This window comes from Triturus cristatus, chromosome 11 (assembly GCF_964204655.1).
Source record: "Triturus cristatus chromosome 11, aTriCri1.1, whole genome shotgun sequence".
NCBI lineage: Eukaryota > Metazoa > Chordata > Amphibia > Caudata > Salamandridae > Triturus > Triturus cristatus.
Genome location: NC_140594.1, coordinates 945,562,145 through 945,587,424, shown reverse-complemented (window position 1 = coordinate 945,587,424; position 25,280 = coordinate 945,562,145). Strand labels below are relative to the sequence as shown.

Below are 25,280 nucleotides of genomic sequence, written 5' to 3'. Positions count from 1 at the left end.
AGAATCTTATTCTATACTGACTATACTGACTGTTAGTGCGTGTACAAGCGTCTAAGTGTCTACACTAGATGCGAGGGGGTAGGAATATTCCATGGTAACAGGGCTATGAATTACTTGCATGAGGACAGCGAGGCCTGGCCCTTTGCACGGTAGCTGGAGGAATGTTTACCTAAACAGCTAGACAGGAATGCATCGGATGAGGGGCGGAGGAGATAATCTTGAAGGTGAAATACAGTTTTTGGCAGGCGACGGGCTGGATCAGGCACCGTTAGCCGCGCAGGGAGTAAGACAAAGTTCATGGTCACAGATGCAGGCTCAGACTGGAGCTTTCAGAGGCAGAAGGCAGGAAAAGGCTTGATGACAGAATTCGGGCCTACTCGCCTGAATCTGTAAAATGTGGAAAGTGAACCACATAAAGTCGGTGGCCTTTCATACTTAGGAAAGGAATATCCGACCCATTCATGGTGGACGTAAAAGAGGACATGTTGATGGTGGACGCACATATATTTGCGTCTTCAAAACTGGAGCAGGAGGGAACATACATGTACTTATAGCATGTACATGGAGCCGTTGGGGTCTACGATAGGGGACATAACTGATCACAAAATTCATATTTCCTCATTCCCTCCTTGTCCCCTACGGACCCTCAGGAGATATCGATCTTCATCAATCCATCGATCTGTTCATATAGCATCATTTGTTCTTCTTTCTTCTTCCGGGATCTCGAACGAAAACTTGGATGTGGGATACACGAGGTGGCACACAGACCACAAATCGCTGGCCCACATTGTAGACATAAGCAGCAACTGAATAGTATGAGAAAGCCAATACCTAGGAAGGAGAGCATTCTCCATCCCCAGGCTGACAACACGCCCCAGAACCAACCGGACCAAGTCCAGGTGCCTGGACTCTGGTGTATCTGGCTTACAATCTTATGAAGGCGGGTTATGGCTTTATATACTGACGGCGAATTTTCTGGTATGAAAATGCAACAACTTGATCCGATGACCCTACAAGCTCCGCCCCTATCGGCCAGGATGACGTCAAGGACAAGACGATTTTGAAGCACAACAATCCGCATAGCAGACTGCTCTTCTGTTAAATTGCCTAAGGCGGAAATAGTTTCGTTCACTACTGCTTCAAGGGTTCTGGTTAGTCTACGTATCAGCTTACTATTAGTGACTGTACCTATATAGGGAAAGAAACCTTTATTGAAATCTGTGTATTTTTCCCATGCTGTTTCAGTGTAATCGACAATTGGGAGATCTCTCTGCTGTCTATTGTGTACTAAATGGGTATTTCTGTGATAATCAGGAGGGGCTAGGAAAACAGGTGGTAGAAGGAATGCTATGTAACAGGTACCATCCCAATCTAAAGGTAGACGTATATATGCGGTCTGGCCACATATAAAGTAGGAATGACGGGAAGCTCTAAATGTAGACTTGCCTTGATCACTGAATTTTATTACAGTGGTGCATTTACTATGGCCCATGTGTATGGAACCATTCTTTCTTATACATAATTCCCCTTTTACTGGGAATACTGACATGGCGGGCAAGATTGGTGTAGCTTCAGATTCAACGTTCAAGATCATGAGGTTAAGTGTAAAATTACCTAATCCATATACTTCATTTTCTAGATCAGTTCCTGTTCTTTTGGGAAGTCCCTCCTTGTTAGGGTAGCAGACTTTAAGCAAAACTAAGTTCAGGTTTCCCCATACCCAGTTGTCTTGATAAACTGCGGAATTTGAATCTAGGGAATTAATCAAACTAAACCATGCTCCACAGGAGCCATTGTGTGTGAACAGATAGGGAAAGAGGGGCAAAACTCCCTTATAGTTCTGATAGGGAGGGAGTCGGCCACATATCCAACAATTTGTGGCATTGCTCGTTTGATGGGAATGATGTAGCATACTAATGAAAGTGTTATTGCGCAGCGCAAATCTATAAGACAATTCATGTGGAGGTAATTCACTAAAAGAATGTTCTGCAGTTATATTATAAGCACGCTTAGGAATAGGGTAATACATGTGCAATAGGATGCTGACAATGATGATCAGAAGACTTAGAAAAAACAAAATTAATAATGTTACTGTGCAGTGACTACGAAATGATTTACAATACGCATGCTTCTTGAGCAGCATTTGATGATTTCTTTCTCTATTCCGGTCTAGAGGATACATGTCAGAGACAAATTCAACCGATTCACCTTGGAGAGGACTTAAACAATCAAATTGTCTGACTTACTAGACCTCAATTTTAGTTTATAAAGTTCTGGTTTTGTTAATTCAGCCAAGGGAAGCTTTGAGTCTGTCTGTGAGGGAATACAGGGTTGAGTATCTACACTGGATGGTAGTCCATAAAATTTCTTGATATGACTCGAGTGCAACCACCCTTTCCTTCCCTCGATTTTCACAGCTGTCCTTGTGGTGAGTAGAACCAACTTCGGTGACTTCCACCTAGGATCCAGTTGGGTCTTCCGGTCAAAATTCCTGACCAGCACCAGGTCCCCAGGAACCACGTCATGGGGTTTCACCTCAGTATTGTCGGGAAAAGCTGCGGATACCTGTGAACGACAAGATTGTAGTGCAGACATCAAGAAAGCCAGGTAATCTGTCAGCATATTACAGTCAACATCAGTGATTTTACGAGGTATAGGCGTCCCCCACATATTTGGTGGTCTACCGAAGATCACCTCATACGGGGATAGCCCTGTTCGAGAATGTGCTACCATTCTCATGTAAAAGAGCGCAACTGGTAAGGCTACTATCCAATCAACTCCTTTTTCTCTACATATTTTGGACAATCTAATTTTCAAAGTTTGATTATTACGTTCCACGAGACCTGCCGCCTCGGGATGTCGGACACAGTGGAATTTCCATTGGTAGCCTAATAGAAGGGAAACGTGTTTCATTAGTTCGGATGAGAACGGCTGACCGTTATCTGAGTAGACAACACGTGGTAAACCGTACCGTGGGAAGAATTCTCGAACTAACTGTTTGGCAGTAGTCGGGGCAGTGTAATCTGAAACCGGGTATGCTTCTGTCCAACGGGAAAGAGCACAGACAACTACGAGAACATATTTGAATCCTCGACATCGTTCCATCTGGATATAATCCATCTGGAGGACTTCAAAAGCATGATCGGGAGTTTGGAATCCACCCTGTTCTACGGGGATGCTTTTACCTGGATTAAACTGACAACATATCATACAGGTACGAACTTTTTGTTTCGCTGCGGCTCGCAAGTGTTTGTTGAACCAAATGTGTTGAATGCTGTCTAGCATAGCTTTTTCTCCTAGGTGCGCTGGACTATGTATAGTGTTAGTGATGACTTGGACCATTGAGTCGGGAAGAAACCATATAGATTTTTCCTTCGTCGTCCATCCTTGATCTGTTTGGATCCCTCCTAATTCAGTCCATTTCTTTATTTCTTCTGGTGTAGCATGTGTCTGTATGTCAATTACATCAAGGGCGGGATCCTTAACTGTCATGCAATGTGTTGGTGTCAGGACTATTGTCTTTGTCATGTCAGTTGTGTGAGTCTGATTCTGAGCAGTCTGTTTAGCTGTTCTGTCAGCTAGGTCATTACCCTGAGAAATGATATCGGTAACTTTTGTGTGGGCTTTGCATTTCATAATCGATATTGCAGTAGGTAAATGAATGGCGTCTAATAGGGCTTGAATGAGGGGTCCGTGTTGGATGTGGGCACCGTGAGAAGTTAAATAACCTCTCTCTCGCCACAGTACGCCGAAGTCATGGACGACTCCGAATGCATAACGTGAATCTGTGTATATGTTGACTTTTTTATTTGTGGCTTGAATACAGGCTTGTGTCAGAGCGATGAGCTCTGCTGCTTGATTTGACAAAGTGTTAATACAATTTGTTTCAATGACTTCAGTGTCTGTTGTGACTGCGTAAGCGGCCACTAACTCTCCTGTACTTGTTCTCATACATGACCCATCTACATATAATGTCAAGTCTGGATCTGACAAAGGGATGTCTGTCAAGTCTTGTCTGGGTTTCGTCGTGATAGTAATGACTTCGACACAATCATGTGCCAATGGATCTGTTCCGCCTACTGGTAACAGTGTGGCAGGATTTAACGTATTACAACGTCTGATTTCTATGTGTGGCTGAAACAATGTTAATTCGTAACCGGTGAGTCTTGCTATAGTCAAGTGTTGTGTTTGTGTGCGGTTCAAGAGAACCTCTACTGCGTGTGGTACTTGTACTGTCAATTGATGTCCTAACACTATGGCATCGCTTTGTCTGATTGCTAAAGCTGTTGCTGCCACTGATTTCAGGCACGCTGGTAGAGCCTGAGCTACTGGATCTAATGTACTAGAGAAATAAGCACATGGTTTGTGTGATCCTGCTTGTTCCTGAGTGAGTACTGACAAAGCAGTACCTTCGCGTTCTGTAACAAAGAGTGTAAACTGTTTACTGTAACATGGTGTTGCTAGGACAGGTGCTTGACATAAAGCTTTCTTTAAGCTTTCAAAGGCATGTGTATGTTCTGGAGTCCAAGGGAGGACAGTCGATGTGGCTGCCTCCTGTGTTGTCAACTGGATGAGTGGTTTTGCTATAAATGCATATTGAGGGATCCACTGCCTACAGTATGAAGTGAGGCCTATAAAAGCCCGCACCTCCTTTTGTGTCTTGGGTGGTGGCATGTTAGCAATTAACTGGATGCGATCGGGTGTAAGCTGCCTTCCCTCCTTGGACAGCGAGTGCCCAAGATAAACAACTCGTTGGACACAGAATTGCAGCTTGGAAGGGGACACCTTGTGCCCCTTGTCAGCCAGAAATTTCAAAACCGTCAGTGACGCTGTTTCACATTCATGTTCGCTTCGGGCGGTGATCAGCAGATCATCGACATATTGAAGCAAGGCAGTGTTAGCTGGCATGTGTATACTGTCAAGTTCTCGTTTCAGTGCTTGGCTATAGATGCTGGGGCTTTCTGTAAATCCTTGAGGTGCGCGGGTGAATTTAAAACTTCGTCCATTTAAACTAAAACCGAAAAGATATTGACTTTCCGGATCAATTGGGACACTAAAGAAAGCATTCTTGAGATCAATTACAGTGAAAAACGTTGCTTCTGAGTCAATAGCTGTGAGTAATGAGGAGATATCTGGGACCACAGGGTATTGTGGTACAATACATTTATTTAATTTGCGCAGATCAATAACTAATCGATATACTGGTGGTGCTTTTGGATCCGTTCTTTTAAGGATCGGAATTATCGGGGAATTACATACATTGGAGTCAGTTTCCACAACCACTCCTTGGGCAATAAGCTCGTCAATGATTTGCAGTAAAGCCACTACAGCATCTGGAGGTAACTTGTATTGTCGCATTCGTGGTAGTACCACTCCTGTCTTTAGTGTGACTCGATATGGTGTAATGTTCATGCAACCAACATCAGTGGGGCCTTGTGCCCATAAATGTGTAGGTAAATTCTGCAGCCGGTAATCTATGTCTCTGGATACGTAGTGACCTTTAAAGTCACGTAAAAATAGTCGTACTCCTTCCGGAGAGCAACATATTATGGCTCCTAGAGCTTTCAATGTTTTTATACCTAACAAGTTTTCTGGACATGCTTTAGTAAGCAATAAATCTGTAGTACGTGTTAATGGACCGACTGTAAGTGGAAGAGGTTGTGTTACGTCATTTATTATCGGTTTTCCTGAGAATCCAAGGGAAATATTTTGTGAGCCTGAGAGGGGTGCCCCTGGAACTTCACTGCGTCTTATAGTTGTTCTGCTTGCCCCTGTATCAAGTAAAAACTTTCTGTCTTCCCCTAATAGTTCACTATGTACATAAGGTCCCTCTTGGTCTACAGGAACCTCTATAAGGGGTAAGCCAACTTCCCTCTCTAGGCTATCTCATGAGTATCGCTGATAATCGGGATAATCTGTTTGTGCATACTGATACATTTGTTGTGTTGTTGCTTGAGTTGCAGCAATAGGCTGCGCTTGTGGTGGTGCTACGATCTGTTGTGGAGCTGCCTGTTGCGGAGCTAATTGTTGCGGAGCTAACCTAGGTTGTGCATTCTGAGGGATTTGTTGTTGATTCTGATCCTGTCTAGGTGGACGTGGTCTCTCATGCGTTCTACCTGTGGCAATATTATGTTTCAGGACTGGACAATCGTGTATATAATGACCTGGTTGTTTACAATAGTTGCATGTCCCTTTCGCAGGACTTGCGGGATCACCCTTTTGATGACTATCGGCTGGAACTGATTGTGCAACAAGCATTTTCATTTTCGTATCTTTCATACGTCTTTGTTCGTGTTCTTGTTCTTCTCTAATTCTATTGTGGTGATATTGTAACATCTGTAGCATCTGTGATGGGGTATTACCTTGCCAGGTACTTTCGAATTTCAATACTCTATTCTTGACTTGTAGCAGAGAATTTTCAACTAATTTTGTCACAAACAGATGTGGATATGACTCACTACTGGCTTTTATGCCACTATTTATACTAAAACATTTTTCAAATCGGGAATAGAAATCACTAGTGTCTTCATCTGGTTTTTGTTTACAGGCTGAGATTGCACCCCAGTCTTCCTTTTTCGTAGTTAATAAACGTGGCAGTACCTGTATTAGTAATCCTGCTAGTGCTGTAGTCTTTTCCCCAAGCCCTGCTCCTGCAGCTCGGGCCTTTTCTTCGTTTTCTAATGCTGTCCAACCTATCTTTTGGTCTCCCACCTCCCATTCTTTTTCTTTGAGTTTCTCATAAACACCGGCGGGTAATAGGACTTTTAATATTTTCATAATATCGGGGTAGGTATACTCTCCCATCAGTAACATGTCTTTTATCTCACGGTGGAAACCTGCTGGGTCCTTGTCATGGCTGGGTACTACTTTCTTCATTTCTAATAATTCCAGTTTAGTTATAGGCGTGTACACAAACACGCGTGTAAAATTATCACCGGCACCTCTAATTGGGTGTACTTCGCGTAACGGGTTCTGTCTATCTATGTGATACATTTTTCTTCCCATGATGGGAACTGGAACGTGTTCTGGGCATACGAAATTTAAATATTGGTTTCGGGATTCTAGAATTTCCTTAATCAAATCAGTACCTGACCCTCTCCATATATTCGTGAGTAGTTCTGTCAATATGTCAGGTAAGGGTCCTGGATCGGAGTGTTGGCCTTTATATAATATAAGGAGGTGTTGAATCATGTATATACTAGCTAAACGCTGTTCATATGGGTCTAAAATTCAGAAACGTGTGTGCAAGTACATCGTCATTGTATTCGCCGGGACTGTCAGCCCATTGTACTGCTGACCTGGCTAATTCTTGTTCGTCCATGGAATCGAGCACGTGGTACCCCCTTCGATCTCGGAGTAATTTATCAGCGGCTTGGAATAAGTGTTCGGGGGAGTTTGTATTTAGCATAGGGTTTGGAAAATGTCTATTATATTCCGGACGTATTAGACGTATTGGGTCGTTAAAACCTCTGGTATTATTATGGGATCTTCCTTTACCTACATAAGCTATCGTGTCTAATTGCTCTGATTCTTGCTCCTCCTCCTCTCTGTTTAGGTCAGTGGCGTCTACCTCTAATCTTTCTTCGTGTATTCGTTCTACTTCTTTGCGGATCTTTCGGTACATAGCTACTATACATAACTGTTTATCATGTCTCCCTTCTGATATATTCTGGCCCCAAGTGACAAGTTTTTGCATTTCTTCCGGATTTACCCCAGGCCGGTCTTGATTTCTGATTACACAGTTTATGAGGAAACGTAACAGTTGTCCCTGTACCTCCGCTTTCTGGTACTCCATGGCTCTGCTAATACTTTCAGGACCTCGTCCTGACTGGACAAAATGATATATATTTTCTAAATGTGTAGCCATTCCTGGTAGCTTCGTTAAATATATTGCAGCTCGTCGAATACGTAATGATGACAGCAGCATTTCGTCCCGTTTACCGGGCACAGGATCATATCTACAATCTACTAGAAGTTCCTTGAGCATGTCGGGAGTTGCTAGTTTGGGCGTACGTTGGTGTGCTAATTCTCTAAGGGAAAATTTATTTCCTCTGGGTGGCGTAGAAAAAATGTCTGTCGTACCTCCTGTAGCACCGTCTGGGGTGCTGGACGTGAAAGGATTTGTTGAAGGTGAGACAGCAACCGTCGCTGCGGGAAAAGCTGTAGAAACAGATGTGCTTGTCGGAATGTGTGTCGGAGCTTGTTGTTGTGGAGGTACAGACGGAGGGTCTTGGCGATGAGCACCATCGGTAAGCGGTCTATGTGGTGCGGTATTAGCATACTCGGGAGCTGCGTCGTCTAAATAAGAGGAAAGGAAAACATCTTCTGCGGTTCTGGGATGCCCCTTGGGATGTGCTTTTATCGGAAACAATGGAGGTGGCAAGTCTTTTGGTATTTCCGGAGTAGCCTTAGGTAACCCTTCGGCCAGAAGCGGATACATACCATTCATAAGGGCGTTTCTTTGCCTGTCTATTTGTTCTGATTTTACTCGGGTACCTTCCTCAAGTAATAGATTTTCTCGGGTTTTATTGGAATTCTCTCTACCTTTCTCTTCCTGTCTGAGTGCTTTTTCCGTACGTCTATATGATTCTTTACGCCATAATTCAATGGCATCTTTCTGTGACTGTCTGGCTTTCTTTTTCCATAATTCTTCTTCTACTTGCATGATGCAATCTGCATCCCAGGTCCCCGCTGCGGGCCATCTCTGACTCTCTGGTAATTCTTTGGTGTAGTCCACCCATAAATCAAGAAATAATACGGCATCTAGGCCATGCTTATGATACATAAAGTACCCTGGAGTGTCCCTTGGTGGGATGGGAACAGCTTCTTCGAGTACACCTTTTCTAGTTTTGATCTGTCTTAGTTTCGAAAAGAGTGGCATTTTTAGACCTTATTACTAGAACACACTTTATAAAAACACAATAATGAACAGTCATTCACACCACAGTATATAGAACGTATTTCAAAACATTTAACACTTAACAGTTTTACGAACAATGATAACTAATAGAAAACTAATTACTGACATAATACTGACACTAGATAATACTTATTTATATTTATTTATATGCAAAACATACTATATATACTGCTAAACAGTACAGATACACTGCTAAAACAGTGCAGACCGGGTTTGTGTACCCAAACCCGTCTTGACCGGCACAGACTATGTGCACGTTAAATGCCTCCCCGGTAATGGTACTCACCGGGTAGCTCGGAACGGAAGGCCTCGGAACGGAACTGAAACTGGACCGGACTGGACTCGACTCGACTGGACTCGGAACTTCGGAACCTGGCGGGTCTCTGTATACCTCGGATCTTGCTCTCTCAGCTAGGCTCTGGTCGGGATACTTCGCACTTCTCACCGCCTCGTCTGGGTGTTGATCGCAGCCTCAGTCGTCCCCGCTTGGCCGGAGGGAGATACAGGAAATCCTGCAGGTACGCGTTTTTGTCCGTTCAGCTGTGGCAGGAGACCGGGCCTGCAACGCACCACCGGCGCGTGAGATGAGAAAGTGTCCCTATTCGGGCGCCAATTTATGTGGTAAATATTTCATTACCGGTACTATTTTTTATGCGGTAAAGTCTATCAAAAATAACTCAGTAAATATAAGAGGCAGAATCCGTGGTATTAGAGGTTTTAAAAGGCTTTATTCCTATACAAAGGAATACAATTCGAATTGTAGGCATTCTATTCCATCACCATGAAAGTTCAGGAAGGAAGGGCATATATTGTTGACAGGTAATCATTTTTATAGAAAAGGCATTACAGTGAAACAGATGTAGTAGGCGTAACAACTGATAAAACAAAATAAAATATGCATGCGTAACTAGAATAGGCGTAACTAGAAAACGTCATTATACATGATGTCACAAGTGGGTGGATCCATAAGGGAATCCTGCAATGTCAGCAGAAATATTTGGCAGAGATGCGCGCGCAGCCGCATGACGTGTGATTGACGTGCAACTAGAGGGTGAAGGGGACTTGACATTTAGCTCTACATGTGGAGACAGAAGTCTGGGGTTATGTCAACCTAATCCCAAATCATATCTAATATCCTATGTTTGAAGAACTGTGTTATCCAAAAAGAGAGGTCTCTTAGGATAGAATCTTATTCTATACTGACTATACTGACTGTTAGTGCGTGTACAAGCGTCTAAGTGTCTACACTAGATGCGAGGGGGTAGGAATATTCCATGGTAACAGGGCTATGAATTACTTGCATGAGGACAGCGAGGCCTGGCCCTTTGCACGGTAGCTGGAGGAATGTTTACCTAAACAGCTAGACAGGAATGCATCGGATGAGGGGCGGAGGAGATAATCTTGAAGGTGAAATACAGTTTTTGGCAGGCGACGGGCTGGATCAGGCACCGTTAGCCGCGCAGGGAGTAAGACAAAGTTCATGGTCACAGATGCAGGCTCAGACTGGAGCTTTCAGAGGCAGAAGGCAGGAAAAGGCTTGATGACAGAATTCGGGCCTACTCGCCTGAATCTGTAAAATGTGGAAAGTGAACCACATAAAGTCGGTGGCCTTTCATACTTAGGAAAGGAATATCCGACCCATTCATGGTGGACGTAAAAGAGGACATGTTGATGGTGGACGCACATATATTTGCGTCTTCAAAACAGGAGCAGGAGGGAACATACATGTACTTATAGCATGTACATGGAGCCGTTGGGGTCTACGATAGGGGACATAACTGATCACAAAATTCATATTTCCTCATTGCCGAAGCCTCCCAGTAACCTCCTCAGGCCCTCTAAGTGTTGCGAAGACGTGGGCCTCGACGATGCTTGTCGCGTCCATATCCCTGCGACGCAGGCGTCAACCCCAAATCTGGATGCCACTGGGTATCGTGCAGTTGCTGGGGCCAGAACCCGGTTCCTCAGTTCCCCGATCGCTATCTCCGGCTGTAAACCGACATCCTCGCTTCTTCCACTCCTCTGCTGAGGTATCTTAAGCCGTGTTTTGGGGAACCCAGCCATCAGCTTCCTGGGTCACGCAGTAAGAGCGCTTCCCTCTCTGTGCTGCAAACCGAGCTGGCGAAGTTCAGCAGTTCTGCTGACCCGGCTCAGGTGGTTGCTCCTGCTGGGGATTGATGGCCTTGACTCGTTGAGGCCCGCCGTTGAGCCCCCTGGCAGGTACACAGCCTGCGGCGCGTATGTGAGGAGGAGCGAAAGAACGCGCTCCGCCTCCGGCCCCCAGGTGTGATTGCGGCTCCGGCCGCAGTAACGAGGGTGAGCGTGGAGCCCAGTGCCGGAATGCACTCTCTGGTGCTGGCGTCAGCAGAACCAGGCCTGCGGCGCACCACGTTGTGCGGGCTCGGTCATGATGCTTGCCGCTCCGGCCGCGATAGGCGTTGTTATCGCCCTGTGAACCAGTCTTCTCCGCCGGCTCCTACGATATCGGCACGGTAGGCAGGGGCTATAGTGTCGGCGCCGATCGGCTGGGAAGCGGGGGATCACCAACAGTGAGCGGGCTCAAGGCCAAAGCAAAGGCACTCAGCTCCCGCCTTAAAGTTACACGCAGTGGTGGTAACACGAACCCACTCCTCCCGCTCCACGCAGTCGCTCGGCCTCTGCTACCCCGGGCAGCGCTTCGTCCCGTGTCGATCCTTCCTCCTTTCCTTCCTTCCGAAAATTCTTCCTGGTGCGCCGCTCTCCCTGCTCCACGAAGGTAGGAGCTACCTGGGAGAGCGGCTGCTTATATCCCCCCCACGTTTCCCGCCGTTTGTGCAACGCACCCCCATTGGGGGGTTCGTACCTCGCTTCGCCCCCCATTGGACGAGGTGGGGGGAGTTTGTCGCCACCGCGATGGCCCGGGGGCTCCCACCTGCTGCTTCTGGTCGCCATAGGCGCCCAGAACTGGTTTCTCGCCACCTTTGGCGCGGCGTGGGTTATGGCGCCGGCCCCTGAGCCTCTGTCCCCCTTTGGGGGAGCCCGGCGGCCTCTGCAATACTATTCGCCTGTACACAGGGTCAGGACCGGTTCTAGGATTTTTGGTGCCCGAAAGGGCATGTGCGAGGCCACTCTAATTTGCTTAAGTGACACCTTCTGGGCAGAGAAGCTTCTCTGTGAAGACTCTTCCTGGCCGCAGTTCCTCCTCTCAGCGTCCTACAAGCAGCTCTTTTACAGCCCATTTCGGGCTGAAGGTGTGAGAATTGCTTGGGGCTGAGATTTAAACCTGTGGGGCGCTAAAGTGCGACAATGGGCGATCCACAGTTCCTGTGAATAGGCAACCAGGCACCTGCAAAATGCGTCTCCTTACAACTGGGATACTATCCCTAAAAGGCCCAGGGGGCCCCCTCCTTCTCAAGGGCCCAGTTGCAAAGAGATGCGTTTCTTTCAATTGAATCGGACGGAGTACACATGGGCTGGTGGTGTGTTAAACTGGTGCGGGGCCCCATTCTGGTGGGCTGAATGCGAGGCCCTGGGCTGCTGTCCACACTGCCCATGCCTAGCGCCGGCCCTGCGCACGGTATATGGTCGTATAGATTATGTGTTGGGGATAACAGAGGAGTTGGACGTGTATACGTCTTCAGCTTATTTAGATAGATAACTGTCTGACCACTTACCTTTACTCCTGACTGTCTGGTCTGGATGGATTGGACCGAAAATCCCATTTTGGAGATTGAGAATGGATGTGCTGACGGACTGTGCTTTTATCACGAACATTAGAGAGTACACCCTCCAATTTATGCTGTGAAACTGGGACACTGTGGAAAGTAGAGCAGTGGAATATGAGGCTTACACGTTTGCATCGAGAAGGGGGTTATGGCTCAGGGTTTGTTGTACGCAGACAGCTAACTGAGAACTAACAGCTCTAGAGACGGAAGAGGCAAGGCTGGGGAATCACCCTGTGGCTGAGCCAGATGAATTACGACGACTATTGGACATCACTTGTCAGGTAGAGGAGATATGGACAAGACTGAAATAAAAACACACATGCAAAGTACAGACTGAGATTGTTCCAAGAGGACGACAATGGCAGTAGACTGCTGTCATGGTGGGTGAGCAGAGGAAGTCCCATACGCATATGTTGTCTCTCCAGGGAGAGAGCGGGCTACCCTGATATCTAGGGACCAGATTAGTGAGATTTGTCATGCCTACTTGCAGGAGTGTTATTATGCACTGCATTTAGCATGATGCATTGGGGCAAATTGTGTTCTGGGATGTGAGGCAGTATGCTCCCACCCTCTTTTTGTTTTTCTAAGCAGAGTAGGTGTTTACCAGCACTCAAGAGTCATCAGGGAACGCCTTGGAGCAGTTCCTAAGTGGAATGGAGTTGATGAGACTGATAGAGGACCATAAGGGCAGCTGATAGCTCACTTGAGATAGGGGAATTTGAGGAGGCACTTTCGGAGATGAAGTGAGGGAGAACGCCGGGAACTGATAGGCTGCCAGCGAGCTGTGGCAGCCACTACCGGATTCCATCATTGAGACACTCCTGGAGGTGTTTATGGAGGCATGGGAAAGAGAGTGCCCCCCTGACTATGAGGGAAGTGTTGATGGTCCTGATTCCCGAGGGAGGCAGAGACCCGACACACCTCACCTCCTATAGACCATTATCTATGTTAAATGCAGGTGTCAAGCTTCTGCATGAAGTTTTGGCAAATAGACTGCTGTGGGAGGTACGCAAGTTGGTCCGCTCAGACCAGACAGGTTTTTTCCCAGGATGAAGCACAATGTATAATATTAGATGACTTTCCCATGTCATGCACAAGGTTGCAGAATTGGGGACGACTTGGCATTGGTTGCCATGGATTTGGAGCATGCATTTGACATGGTGGATTGGAATTATCTGTGGGCGATTATGCACCGAATGGGGTTTGGTCCAGGGTTTGTAAGATGGGTGAAGTTATTGTGTACTGAGCTGGGGGCTGGAGACCGAACAAGAAACTTGATTTCTGAACCATGGCGCGCAGAGAGGGGGACTGGACAGGTCTGCCCTCTGTCCCTAGTGCTCTTGGCGCTAGCGATGGAACCACTGGCCTGCCGCCTTCGGGAGTCATTAGGACCGTGGGGCATACGGACTGTGAATGGGGTCCATGTAGTATTAATTTATGCAGATGGCACATTGGCACATCTCTGGAGTGACCCGGGCCCGATAGGGGCAACATGATCTGATTGTTGGAAGGGTGATAGATGGGCTGACAAAGTCCAATGACTTCTGGAAAATACTCCTCTTGTCTCTAATGGGAATGGGTTGCCCTGACAAAGGACGGTGTTCATGCTACAGTACTTGTATGTTCTGCAAAACGTGATGCGCCCGGTGCCGGCGGCCCGGTTTGCTCAGTTGGACCGGTTGCGGACTGATTTAGGGGGGGGGGGAGAAGTTGGGTGTGATTTTCTACATTGAAACCCGGTGTCTGAAGGTAGGATGAGGCTGCCAGATATGTTCCTCTAATATGATGCAGCACAGTTGAACATGCAGTGCATTGGCTGGACTACAGCCCAAACTGGGAAGGGCGCTCGTGACAGGTGCACACGGCCCTTACACGCTCTCTGAGGTGCTTTAAATGGGTGTGGGAGTCCCGAAAGAATCTCCATATCTGCTCTGGCACATGGTGGCGGTGTGGTACAAGAGTGTTAATGAGATCTTCCGCAGGGCCCCCTTTGTGGAGGAGCTTCCCATGTGGGTGCTGAGGCCCTTTTGCAAAATGAATTAGGACACATCGTGTGCAGCATGACGGGGGGGGCAGCACCTTAGTCGGGGACACATGTTTCAATTCTTTTACCAAGGCCCAGGAGTTGTTTGGTGTGAGGCCGGGATAGTTACTGTTTTTTTGTTATGATGGCACACACTGCACGAGTTATCTAGCCCTTGTCCCAGACAAGCCACAGGACCATGTCACAATGAGACAGCTGGTCGCACTGGCTGGTGTATAAAGTTAATAACTTATCTATAGTAGCAGTTTGGGGGGACACAGAATGCGCTTGGGCCTGCTGGGATGGGGAATGCCCTGATGATCTGACAATGACAGACTGGAAAAATGCTTATGCTCAGGTTAAACAAGTGTCACCTAATACACGGTTCAAGCTTTATACATTTTCATTACTTGCATAGGAGGTACATGACCCCACAATATCCTACTAAAAGATATCCAGAGACCCCAGTGGCATGTGGCCAATGCAGCCATGTCGCTGCGGACATCTTGCACATGACTTGGGTATGCCTGCATAGAGTGGGGTTCTGTAGAGAGGTTGTACTGTACCTGACAAGGATTTTGGGGTTGGCACTGGGGCTGTCGGTTAAACTGTTCCTCTTGGGCATTGTCCCAAAGAGGCAGCAGATGAAGATGGAAGCCAGGCTGTTTGCTTTGGGTGTGATTTTGGGCAGCGCTGGATAGCTATACAATGGTAGTCAGCAGGACCCCCAGTGGTGGCACAGTGTAAGAAGGATGTGACGGAACGGGCAATAGCAGATGAAATGAATATTCGGCAAGATGAGGCAGCGAAGGACGCCTTAGTAATTTGGGGTGAGATGATTAATAGAATGACAGAGCCCTCTGACGACAGGTCCCCGAGGGGACAGAATGGGAACGGTGGAGACTCTGGGAGAGCTGGACTTAGAATCTTCTGTACATTATTCCAAGTAAGATGTGGATTGAAATATGATAATGGATATTTATGTATATGAGGTACCACTGTTTTTTTGCAGAGTTTTATATAGCGCTTTACATAGCACCAGTTACGTTACATGAGGACACACATTAATTTTTTGTTCGGCACGGGGAGTTTAAATGATTTGCCCAGAATCACAGGAAGTTCAGCGTCATTACCGAGACTCGAACCCAGTTCCCCAGGTCCGAGGTCGAGCGCCCTAGCCGTTAGGCCAACTCCTCACGCGCTACACATTCACCTTCAAACGCCGTGAGGGGAACGGCTTGGTCATACCTTGGTGCCTCAGACTTGCTGCATTCCGCAGTGTTGCCTGCCTTCTTCGCGCCACTCGCACCACTGCCGTGAGGGGAACGGCTTGGCCCTGAAATACATCTCCCAGGGGGCTGTGCGCTGAATGCGCTGAGTGCAATTAGTGGGCGCCTGAGGCCCATTTAAGCGACCAGCGCCTCCCGCTGCACGGGACGCGCTACACATTAACCTTCAAACGCCGTGAGGGGAACGGCTTGGTCATACCTTGGTGCCTCGGACTTGCTGCATTCCGCAGTGTTGCCTGCCTTCTTCACGCCACTCGCACCACTGTCGTGAGGGGAACGGCTTAGCCCTGAACTACATCTCCCAGGGGGATGTGCGCTGAATGCGCTGAGTGCAATTAGTGGGCGCCTGAGGCCCATTTAAGCGACCAGTGCCTCCCGGTGCACGGGACGCGCGCGGGCTCGCCCGGGCCAAGGGCGGGCCCGTCCTTGCCCGTCAGCGCCCGGAGGAGACTGGACTTGGCCACTACTCTAACGTTGTGAACATTCCTGAGGCTATTGTACAGGTGAGCTAAAGCAACTGCCCCTCATTTATTTCTGTTGTGTGGCTTTTTGTAGTATCATCATAGCAACTATGGGGAGGCGCACTATTCCACCAGTTACTAAATCGGCCACAACGAGTATTGAGAATATGTTGGAAAGAGCTGTCAGCATTGTTAGTAATGAGATTGAGCTCACTGAGAGGCGTCTATCTCTTGGCTTAGGGCAATCTATGCAATCTTTAGGAGCAATTGTTGAAACAAATGACTTAATTATAAGCGTCCCGGATGCTCCTGTTTTGGCTTGTGAAGAAGTTTGTGATATAATTACTCCAGTCTTACCTGAACCAAATTTTGAAAGACCTAATGACTCGCTTTTGGGGGCAAAACGAAAAAGAAAACCGGGAAAGTCAATTTGCGCGAAAAGAAAGCAACCAGTTCGCCCATGTTCCACCCGTACAACTCTAAATTCATGGATTCGTTCATCCACTAACCAAACATCTGTCGAGGCTCTTGTGCATGCCCCACCGATCGAACCATGTCTTCACTTAATTGGAATTCAGACTGAGATTGACTCTCTGCTTCCTATCAGGGATAACGATAATCATATTAGGGCAATTGATATTAATGATTTAATTAACATTATTACTGATTGTGTTAAGCCTTTACTTAGTAATTTTCTTTCTACTTTGAAAGGTTGTATTCATGATGTTCAGTCCGTACAAAATGAACAGTCTGCATCACAGACTATGAATGCTGGCATCCAATGTTGATCCTACGGTACCTGACCCTACCAGTGTTAGACAGTCGGCTCAAAATGTACCCATTATTAATATCGCTACCACCCATCAAAATACTCTTGCCCCATCTAATCCAAACTTGAGAGTTATCGATTGTGTGACATGCAATAAAATCCGTTCATGCCTTGATAGGAAGGGTACTATGGGGGCTAAAAGCCCACTGGAACATATTACTAGAATTAATAATGGTAATTTGACAAATAATATGACAACCCGAGCCAATGCATCTATTCCCTCACACTATGGTGATAGTATGGTTAATATACAAGAAGATGTTGACACTGATTTAATCCCTAAAATTCTCACCGAGGGTAATAATGTGGTATTAAACCTACGCCCGGAGGCCTGCCCGTATGTTGTGGTTTTAGCTGGAGTCCCCCCCTTAAGGAAAGATCAGATTGAATCCTGGGAGCAACTACGCTGTAAATGCGTCGACTGGCTCTCTAAACATAAGAGATTCAGGCCATCCCTGATTGAGAACATTATTATGGTACGGCGCGTGGGTTGGCTGGGAACATCTCCTAAATCTATCAAAGGAGACTGTACAATCATTAACTTCCGCAGGCAATCAGTGGCAAAAACCATATTATCACCACAGATAGAGCAGAGCAATCATAGCACTAGTATATGGGCATTACCCCTAGGCTACTTTTACAAACCCACATTTGAAGCAGCTTGTTCCAACTCACATAATCTTACTTTAACTTCCAACAGATTTACACTTTTATCAGGTTTGGATTGTCAAGATTGACTGCCCACTCTGTTAATGAGTCAAGTATTGAGTGATGCATCAGTATTGGCCCCGACTGATAAATGCTTCCAACCCAGTAAATCGGGCACATCAATTATTATGAATAACGATCTGACACTTAAAATTCTAAGCTGGAATGTTGCCGGTCTGGCATCTAAGTTAAATTTACCAGACTGGAAGGAGCTAATAAGTAGCCAGACCATTGTAATGTTCCAAGAGACCTGGGCGACCCAGGAGTTGTCTATGGAGGGTTTTGAATGTTTTAATACCTTGTCCCCCATTACTATTTTAGGAAGGCCCGTTGGCGGCCTCTCCACTTGGATAAACATCAAGGCAGGCGGTCGTACTAGAATTGTACACACAAACAGCGATACATTCCAAGTATCCCTCTATACACGGGGGGCTTCATTGTATTTGATTAATTTCTATAACAACGATTTTAAAACTGTTCCCAATATGAACTTTTCCAAGTTGTTCGATTTTATTTCATAATTAGAAAAAGATTGTGGTGCCCTAACCAAAAGTATATGTTTAGGTGGTGATTTCAATGTTAAAATTCCAAGAGATATTAATTCGGCTATTTGTCCTACTACTATCGGCCCACTAAGTAAGAGAGGAGAGCAGCTAGTGAATCTCCTGAGTCTGCATAGTTTCCTAGATGTTATGGAGATTGCAGCTGCCACCCCCACTGATGGATATATAGTTCCAACTTATAGAAGTCGAGGTTCAACCTCTATTATTGATTATGTCTTTATAACTGCTCCCCTTGTAAGCCACGTGCTAAAGGCTGAGGTAATCCCAACAACATTAGGTGACCACAACCCTATTAGCACTATTTTAAGCTTTACACGCCGTCCAACGTACGATTGCACGTATGGGGCACGTGATCTAACGATAACAACTGATAATCTCCGATTTGTGTGGCGTGGTATTGATAATAATGCATTATTTCAAACAATGATTAAGCTCCACCCAAATTTGATCAATACCTGTTTGACACACATTGAATATAATACAGAGGTAGTCGACGCCTTCTTAGAACTCTGTTCTGGTATCAAAAACATACTGTCCAAGCCAATTAGGAATATTAAACTGGACCCAGGCTGGTTTAACGCAGATTGTTCTGCGGCTAACAGAGCACTAAGAAAGGCACTCGTAAGTAAACCCAGAGATAGCTCCCTCATGTCGCTACTGAGGAGAAGCTACAAGAAGGCTATCGCATGTAGGAAGGAGGAGATCATTAATGATCACTGGACTAACCTCGTGCGTGCAAACGCACTAAAAAACGGTAAGAACTTTTGGAGGGCTGATAAAGAGGTGAAACTTGTAGGAAACACATCTACACCAATCAGCTGTAATATCTCTAGTGAGTCCTGGGAGGCTCATTTTAGTAAAATCTATGCCACCCCTGACAGTTGTGAACCCAATAAGGAGTTTATATATACCGCCGAGATTCAGATTGAATTATCTGAAGTTGAAGAAGCTATTACTCAAAGTCTGGGAGGTAAAGCTCCCGGTCCAGATGGTCTTCCGATTGACCTCATTAAGAGTCATCCTGAGTTCTGGGCACCATTACTAACAAATGTTTTTAATAATCTGACGAATTCATCTATCCCTGAAACTTGGTCTTGTAGCACCATAGTCCCAATTTTCAAGAAGGGTGATCGGTCAAATCCGAGTTGTTACAGGCCAATATCGTTGATCGACAACACTCTGAAAATTTTGGGAAGGGTGCTGTTTAATAGAATTAAGTCATGGGCTGAGGAATGCCAGGTTTTACACCCATGTCAGCTGGGATTCAGGAGTAAGGTCAGCACTGTGGAGCAGTGCCTTAACCTTAATCTGATTATTAGTAAATATAATGTAGCCAAGAAAGCTCCTGTGTACCTGGCTTTCATGGATCTTACATCGGCCTTTGACTTTGTAAATAAATCATGGCTGTGGCTAACCCTGTTGACTCTCGGGTTAGATGATTCGTTAGTTTCTTTTTTGGCATACCTGCACAGAGACCTGAAAGCTAGGGTGCGCATCAGCACGAATGGTGAGATCTCCAAAGCCATCAAAGTAGGGAGGGGGGTTAGACAGGGTTGTGTACTGGCGCCCCTCCTATTCATCCTGTATATTAATGACTTAACTAAATCTTTGCTAATCTCGACTAAAGACGTCCCAACTATTGGTGGAAATAAAATTCCTGCATTGTTATATGCTGACGACGCAGTCTTAATGGGGCGTACTCCTAAAGCTCTACGTGACTTGGTTCAGGACTTTGTAAAGTTTATGGCAACTTTGGATTTATGCACTTATTTTAGAAAATCATTTTTAATGTCGTGTGGGTCCAATAAATATTCAAATTTTACAATTGTCACAAACTCTAATCAACTATTAAGCACTCGCACTTTTCCGTATCTCGTCCTGACATTTGCATCTAATGGATCATGGAATGACCATGTAGCCCATTGTAATCGAAAGTTTACTAACTCTATTAATACTATACTTAGGCTACCCAAGCCAAGGAATATAGAGGTAGTGTCTTCTATTATCAAAATTTATAGATTGCAATGTACACCAACTGCAACATATGGGGCAGAGGTTTGGGGGAATACGGCCAGCACGCCTATCCAGCGTGAAGAGAACAGATTCTGCCGCAAAATTTTGGGCGCACCATTTTTTTCCTCTACATATGCTGGCCATAGAGAACTTCATTTACCCTACGTAGAGGACTTTATCAAGGCCCGCCCAACTTTGTTTTGGTTAAGAATTTGGAAAAATCCGGCCGCACACTTGACAAGGGAGATAACTTCAGATTGCTTAAAATGTGATAAAGGGATGGACATACCATGGTTGGCAGGGGTCCACAAAAGTTTAAGTAGCCTGAACATGGAACATCTTTTCCTAAACCCACTAGATCATAGCTCAGTCAGTATTAAAACACTGGAAAAGAGTCTCTATGCTTCATTTAAAGAAGTAAGACTAGCAACCTCAGTTGCTAGATATATGCAGATAGAGAATGTGTTCCCTGCTTTGCCAATATATCTTGTAAAACCAATTAGTTGTTGGGAAAGGGGTTTATTCTTCAGGCTAAGGACAGACACAATGAAATATTTGTTGTCATTTCCCATTGGTTTTACTTCCAATTCTGACCTCCCATTGTGTCCTTGTAACAACACCCAAAAGCAATCTATGTTACACTTCTTATTCTTCTGTGATTATTACTCAACCCCCACTAAGAAATTCCTGATCCCATATTTCAAAACTCAACAAATTATTGATTATAAGGTGGCTTATGAGATGGTGCTAGCTGTAACTGATGTTGATTTATGTTTGCGAGTTGGAACATTTTTAAAAACGGTGGTGCGTTTGCGAAACTCTATGCACCCTGGTTAATTGAATAACTTTTATAATGTATAAAATGTCTGTATTTTTATTAATTTTTGAATGATATTTTATCTGTACTTTTATGGATATGTTGTTTTTATCTGAATAAATTTCATATTTATTGATTGATTGAACTCCTCTCCTCTCACCACTTAATGGTGGGTGGCTCAATTGTTCATGTTTGTTCATAAATGTCAATTAAGATTTTTTTTTAAACAACGCCTTTCCGATTGCCAGGCGGTGGTCAAATCAAAATGCGGCGGTCGGACCGCTGCGTGCTAGTCGGACAGTCACAATAGCGACTGGCGGTCCGACCGCCCGACATCAGCATCAGACCCATAATTTTCATGGAAATCTTATTGATGCATCCAGATGAAAATATTCCAATTTGTGAGGTATATATTTATTTCTTAGTAGTTGTTATAAGTTAACAAAGTAATTTCATAAAAGCAGCGCTGGGCGTCTATCTACACCCTTTCAACTATAGCCTTCATTTTCAGCATTCATTTTCTGAGTAGTGATCTTGTATATAGCCTTGCTATCTGCTTTTTCAAGAAATCACATATTTGTATGTGTTTAACAAACATCTTAATTTGCACCTAAAGAAATATCACAGTTTTTATGTATTTCATCTCTTTTGGCTATTTAGGATGACTTTCATAAAAAGTGATTTAGAATTATCCTGAAAATTCAGTTTTTCCCCCAATGTTTCAAGTGGATTCTTTTTGTTTTTAGTTTTATTGTGTGGCAATTTTGAGTGCAGTTGTGCATCTACATTCTACAGAGGGATTATGAAATCTTTCATGACTGTTTTTAATTATAGATCACACATTCACACTGACGTCTATTATTGAAGACCCAGTGACATTCTAAGTATTTGAATGTATAGTAGCTACACAAATAAAACTATTGGTGCTACGCGTAGGTCATTTTCTTTAGCAATCCTAGAAAGATTGTATGCTCACAAATTGATAAGGCAGTAATAAATCACAGGTAGGGAATGCATGATATTTGGTCCCCTCATGTTCAGTTGTGTTGATTACTGTCTTCATAGTGCCATGAAACCTCAACCGTTAAGCATTTTGTAATACAATTAACAAAGAAAGACATTGAATTTTGGATTTGACAAAAAATGGTCTTACCAGTCGGCTAGCTGTTTATTAGACTTTTACAGGGAAGATTTGTATTTCTAATGATTTGAAGATAAACTGTATGACGTTTGATATATCCATATGTCTTCAGCTTCACAGGTTGAATTTCTGATTCAGCAAAGAAGCATCTACCTATATAGCAATGGGCAATTTAACATCTCGTGGCTGAACCATGGCAACCTTGATTATGTGCTACACAGCATTAAAGAGGCAGTAGCTGAAAACGACCAGAACCATTGACGTCAAAGTGACTGTGACCATTGTTTTTAGACTCAATTGTTTTGAATGGTAACCATTTTTGTAAATTACTCCAGTGTACGTTAATATAATGTTTATTTACTTGAACACCTGTTAATCTTCCTTCTTGAAGGAAGGTTTGTGCCCATTTATTTAAAAAAAAAACCTGTGGATTCCTACAGCTCATGCCATGATCATCTTCGCTCCTTTTTTATTCAATTGTTGTATGTTTGTATCATTGTCAATTAAAGTGGTATAACACTATTTTATTGTATAATCTCAGGTATGTTATCAAAAGTACAGTCAAATCTTTTTTATTATTTTTAAAAATTATTTTTAGACTATGTAATTTGCCCAGCGTCAAAGGATGTTGAGCGTCCGGGGACTCGAACTTGGTTCCCCAGTTGTATTCTGGCCGCTAGGCAGCATTTGCTCTACTGTGTAGAGCAGAAATGCAGGCTTTGCCTGTGTATAGCAGTGCAGACACTCATCCATGACCCATTTCACATCCAACAGGAGTTTTCCTACAACTGGAGCTTTCGGAGATCTAGGACCACTGCAACTGAAAATCCCTGAGAGTGAAAGACGGGGGGTAGCTCTGGTGATTGAAGTAGATGATTTATGTACTGTAAGTTCCAGAGTACGATTCCAAGGGATGGATACAGGGCATGCAACTGGTGGCATTGTGTGAGCCGGGCAAGTGGGGCTAGTAAGTGACCAGGGCATGTATCCCCAAAGCTCGGTGATCCCGACAGAATAATCCCTACCTCAATTTGATCCAATTCCCTCGCAATAAATCGATCAAAATTGTTGAATTGTAAGCACGCTACTCACCCTTGAGGGTCTCAAGGCGCTGGGGGGGAGGAGGTAAGCAGCTCCGTTCAGTCAAAGAGCCAGGTCTTGAGTGTCTTCCTGAAGATGTTAAGGGAGGGGGCGCGTCTGATGTCGGTCGGGAGCTCTTTCCAGGTCTTGGCCGCGATGTAGGAGAAGGCCCTTTCACCTGTTCTGGCTTTGCGGATTCGTGGGGTTTTGGCAAGGGCGAGGTCAGAGGATCGAAGTTTTCTCTTGGGTACGTGGAAAGAGATTCTCTCGTTGAGGTATTGGGGTCCGGTGTTGTGGAGGCATTTGTAGGCGTGGATGAGTATCTTGAAAGTGACTCTCTTCTCGACGGGGAGCCAGTGGAGGTTGCGCAGGTGCTGGGTGATGTGTTCTTGTCGGGGATGCTGAGGACGAGTCTGGCTGCGGTGTTTAGTATGGTCTGGAGTTTGTGGAGCAGCGACTTGTTGATTCCTGTGTAGAGGGCATTTCTGTAGTCCAGTCTGCTGGTTATGAGTGCGTGGGTGATGGTTTTCCTTGATTCGGGGGGGATCCATTTGAAGATCTTTCAGAGGATGCGGAGCGTGATGAAGCAGCTAGCGGCGATAGGGTTGACCTGTCAGATTATGGAGAGGAAGGAGTCGAGTATGATGCCGAGGTTTCAGGCATAATCTGTGGGGGGCTGCCGAGGGCTGTGGGCCACCAGGTGTTGTCCCATGTGGAGGGGGAGGGTCAGAGGACGAGGACCTCTGTCTTCTCCGAGGTGAGCTTCAGGCAGCTGCTGCTCATCCGTGATGCAACATCCTTCATTCCTTCCTGGAAGTTGAGTCTGGTGGTGATGGGGTCCTTGGTGAGGGAGAGGATGAGCTGGGTGTCGTCTGTGTAGGATACTATGCTGAGTCTGTGGTGTCTGATGATGGCGGCGAGGGGGGCCATGTAGATCTCCGCTGTTGATTTCCGTGGGTTCTGAGAGGAAGGGTGGAAGTCTGATTCTTTGGGTTCTGCCGGTGGGGAAGGAGCGGATCCAGTCGAGGGCGGTTCCCTGTATGCTGGCGTCGTGGAGTCTGGCGGTGAGTGTGCGGTGGGAGATGGTGTTGAACGCTGCTGAGAGGTCGCGCAGGATCAGGGCTGTGGTGTGTCCTTGGTTGAGGAGGGTGCGAGTGTCGTCTGTGGTGGCGAGTAGCGCAGTCTCGGTGCTGTGGTTGCTGTGGAAGCCAGATTGGGAGGGATCGAGGATGGAGTTTTCTTCAATGAATTTAGTTATCTTGGCGTTGACGATCTTCTCTGTGACTTTGGCCGTGAAAGGGAGGAGGAAGATGGGGCGGTAGTTCTTGATGTCCGTGGGGTCTGCTGTGGTCTTCTTTAGCAGGGGTCTGACTTCTGCGCATTTCCAGTCATTGGGGAAGGTGCCCGTCTTGAAGGTAGTGTTGATGGTGCGTCATAGTTCTGAGGTGACGGCTCTGTGGTAGATGTGCGGCGGGCAGGGGTCCGTGGGGCCCCAGAGTGGATGCCCTTCATGGTCGAAGTGGTGTCTTCGTGTTGACTGGGGTCCAGGAGGAGATGGTAGTCTGGCTGGCATTGTTTGGGAGGGTGTCAGTTTCGGTGTCAGGTGTCTGGTCATTGATATGGTCATAGAGGTCCATGATTTTCAGGTGGAAGTAGGATCCGAGCTTGTCGCAGAGGTCCTGGGAGGGGATGACGTCCGTGGTTTCGCTGGGGGGATTGGTGAATTCCTGGA

The 25,280-nt window shown here is 45.6% G+C and overlaps 1 protein-coding gene across 1 annotated transcript in view; it reads left to right on the top strand.

Annotated features, from left to right (window-relative positions):
* The window catches only part of LOC146785727 (aspartate aminotransferase, cytoplasmic-like), a 540,935-nt gene extending 517,945 nt beyond the window's left edge, over positions 1 to 22,990 (top strand). The window contains exon 9 of the mRNA XM_085633572.1: positions 22,581 to 22,990. Within this exon, the coding sequence (XP_085489698.1) occupies positions 22,581 to 22,729 (149 nt within the window). The 3' untranslated portion in view covers positions 22,730 to 22,990. The remainder of the gene's footprint in view (positions 1 to 22,580) is intronic.
* Positions 22,991 to 25,280: the final 2,290 nt, after the last annotated feature.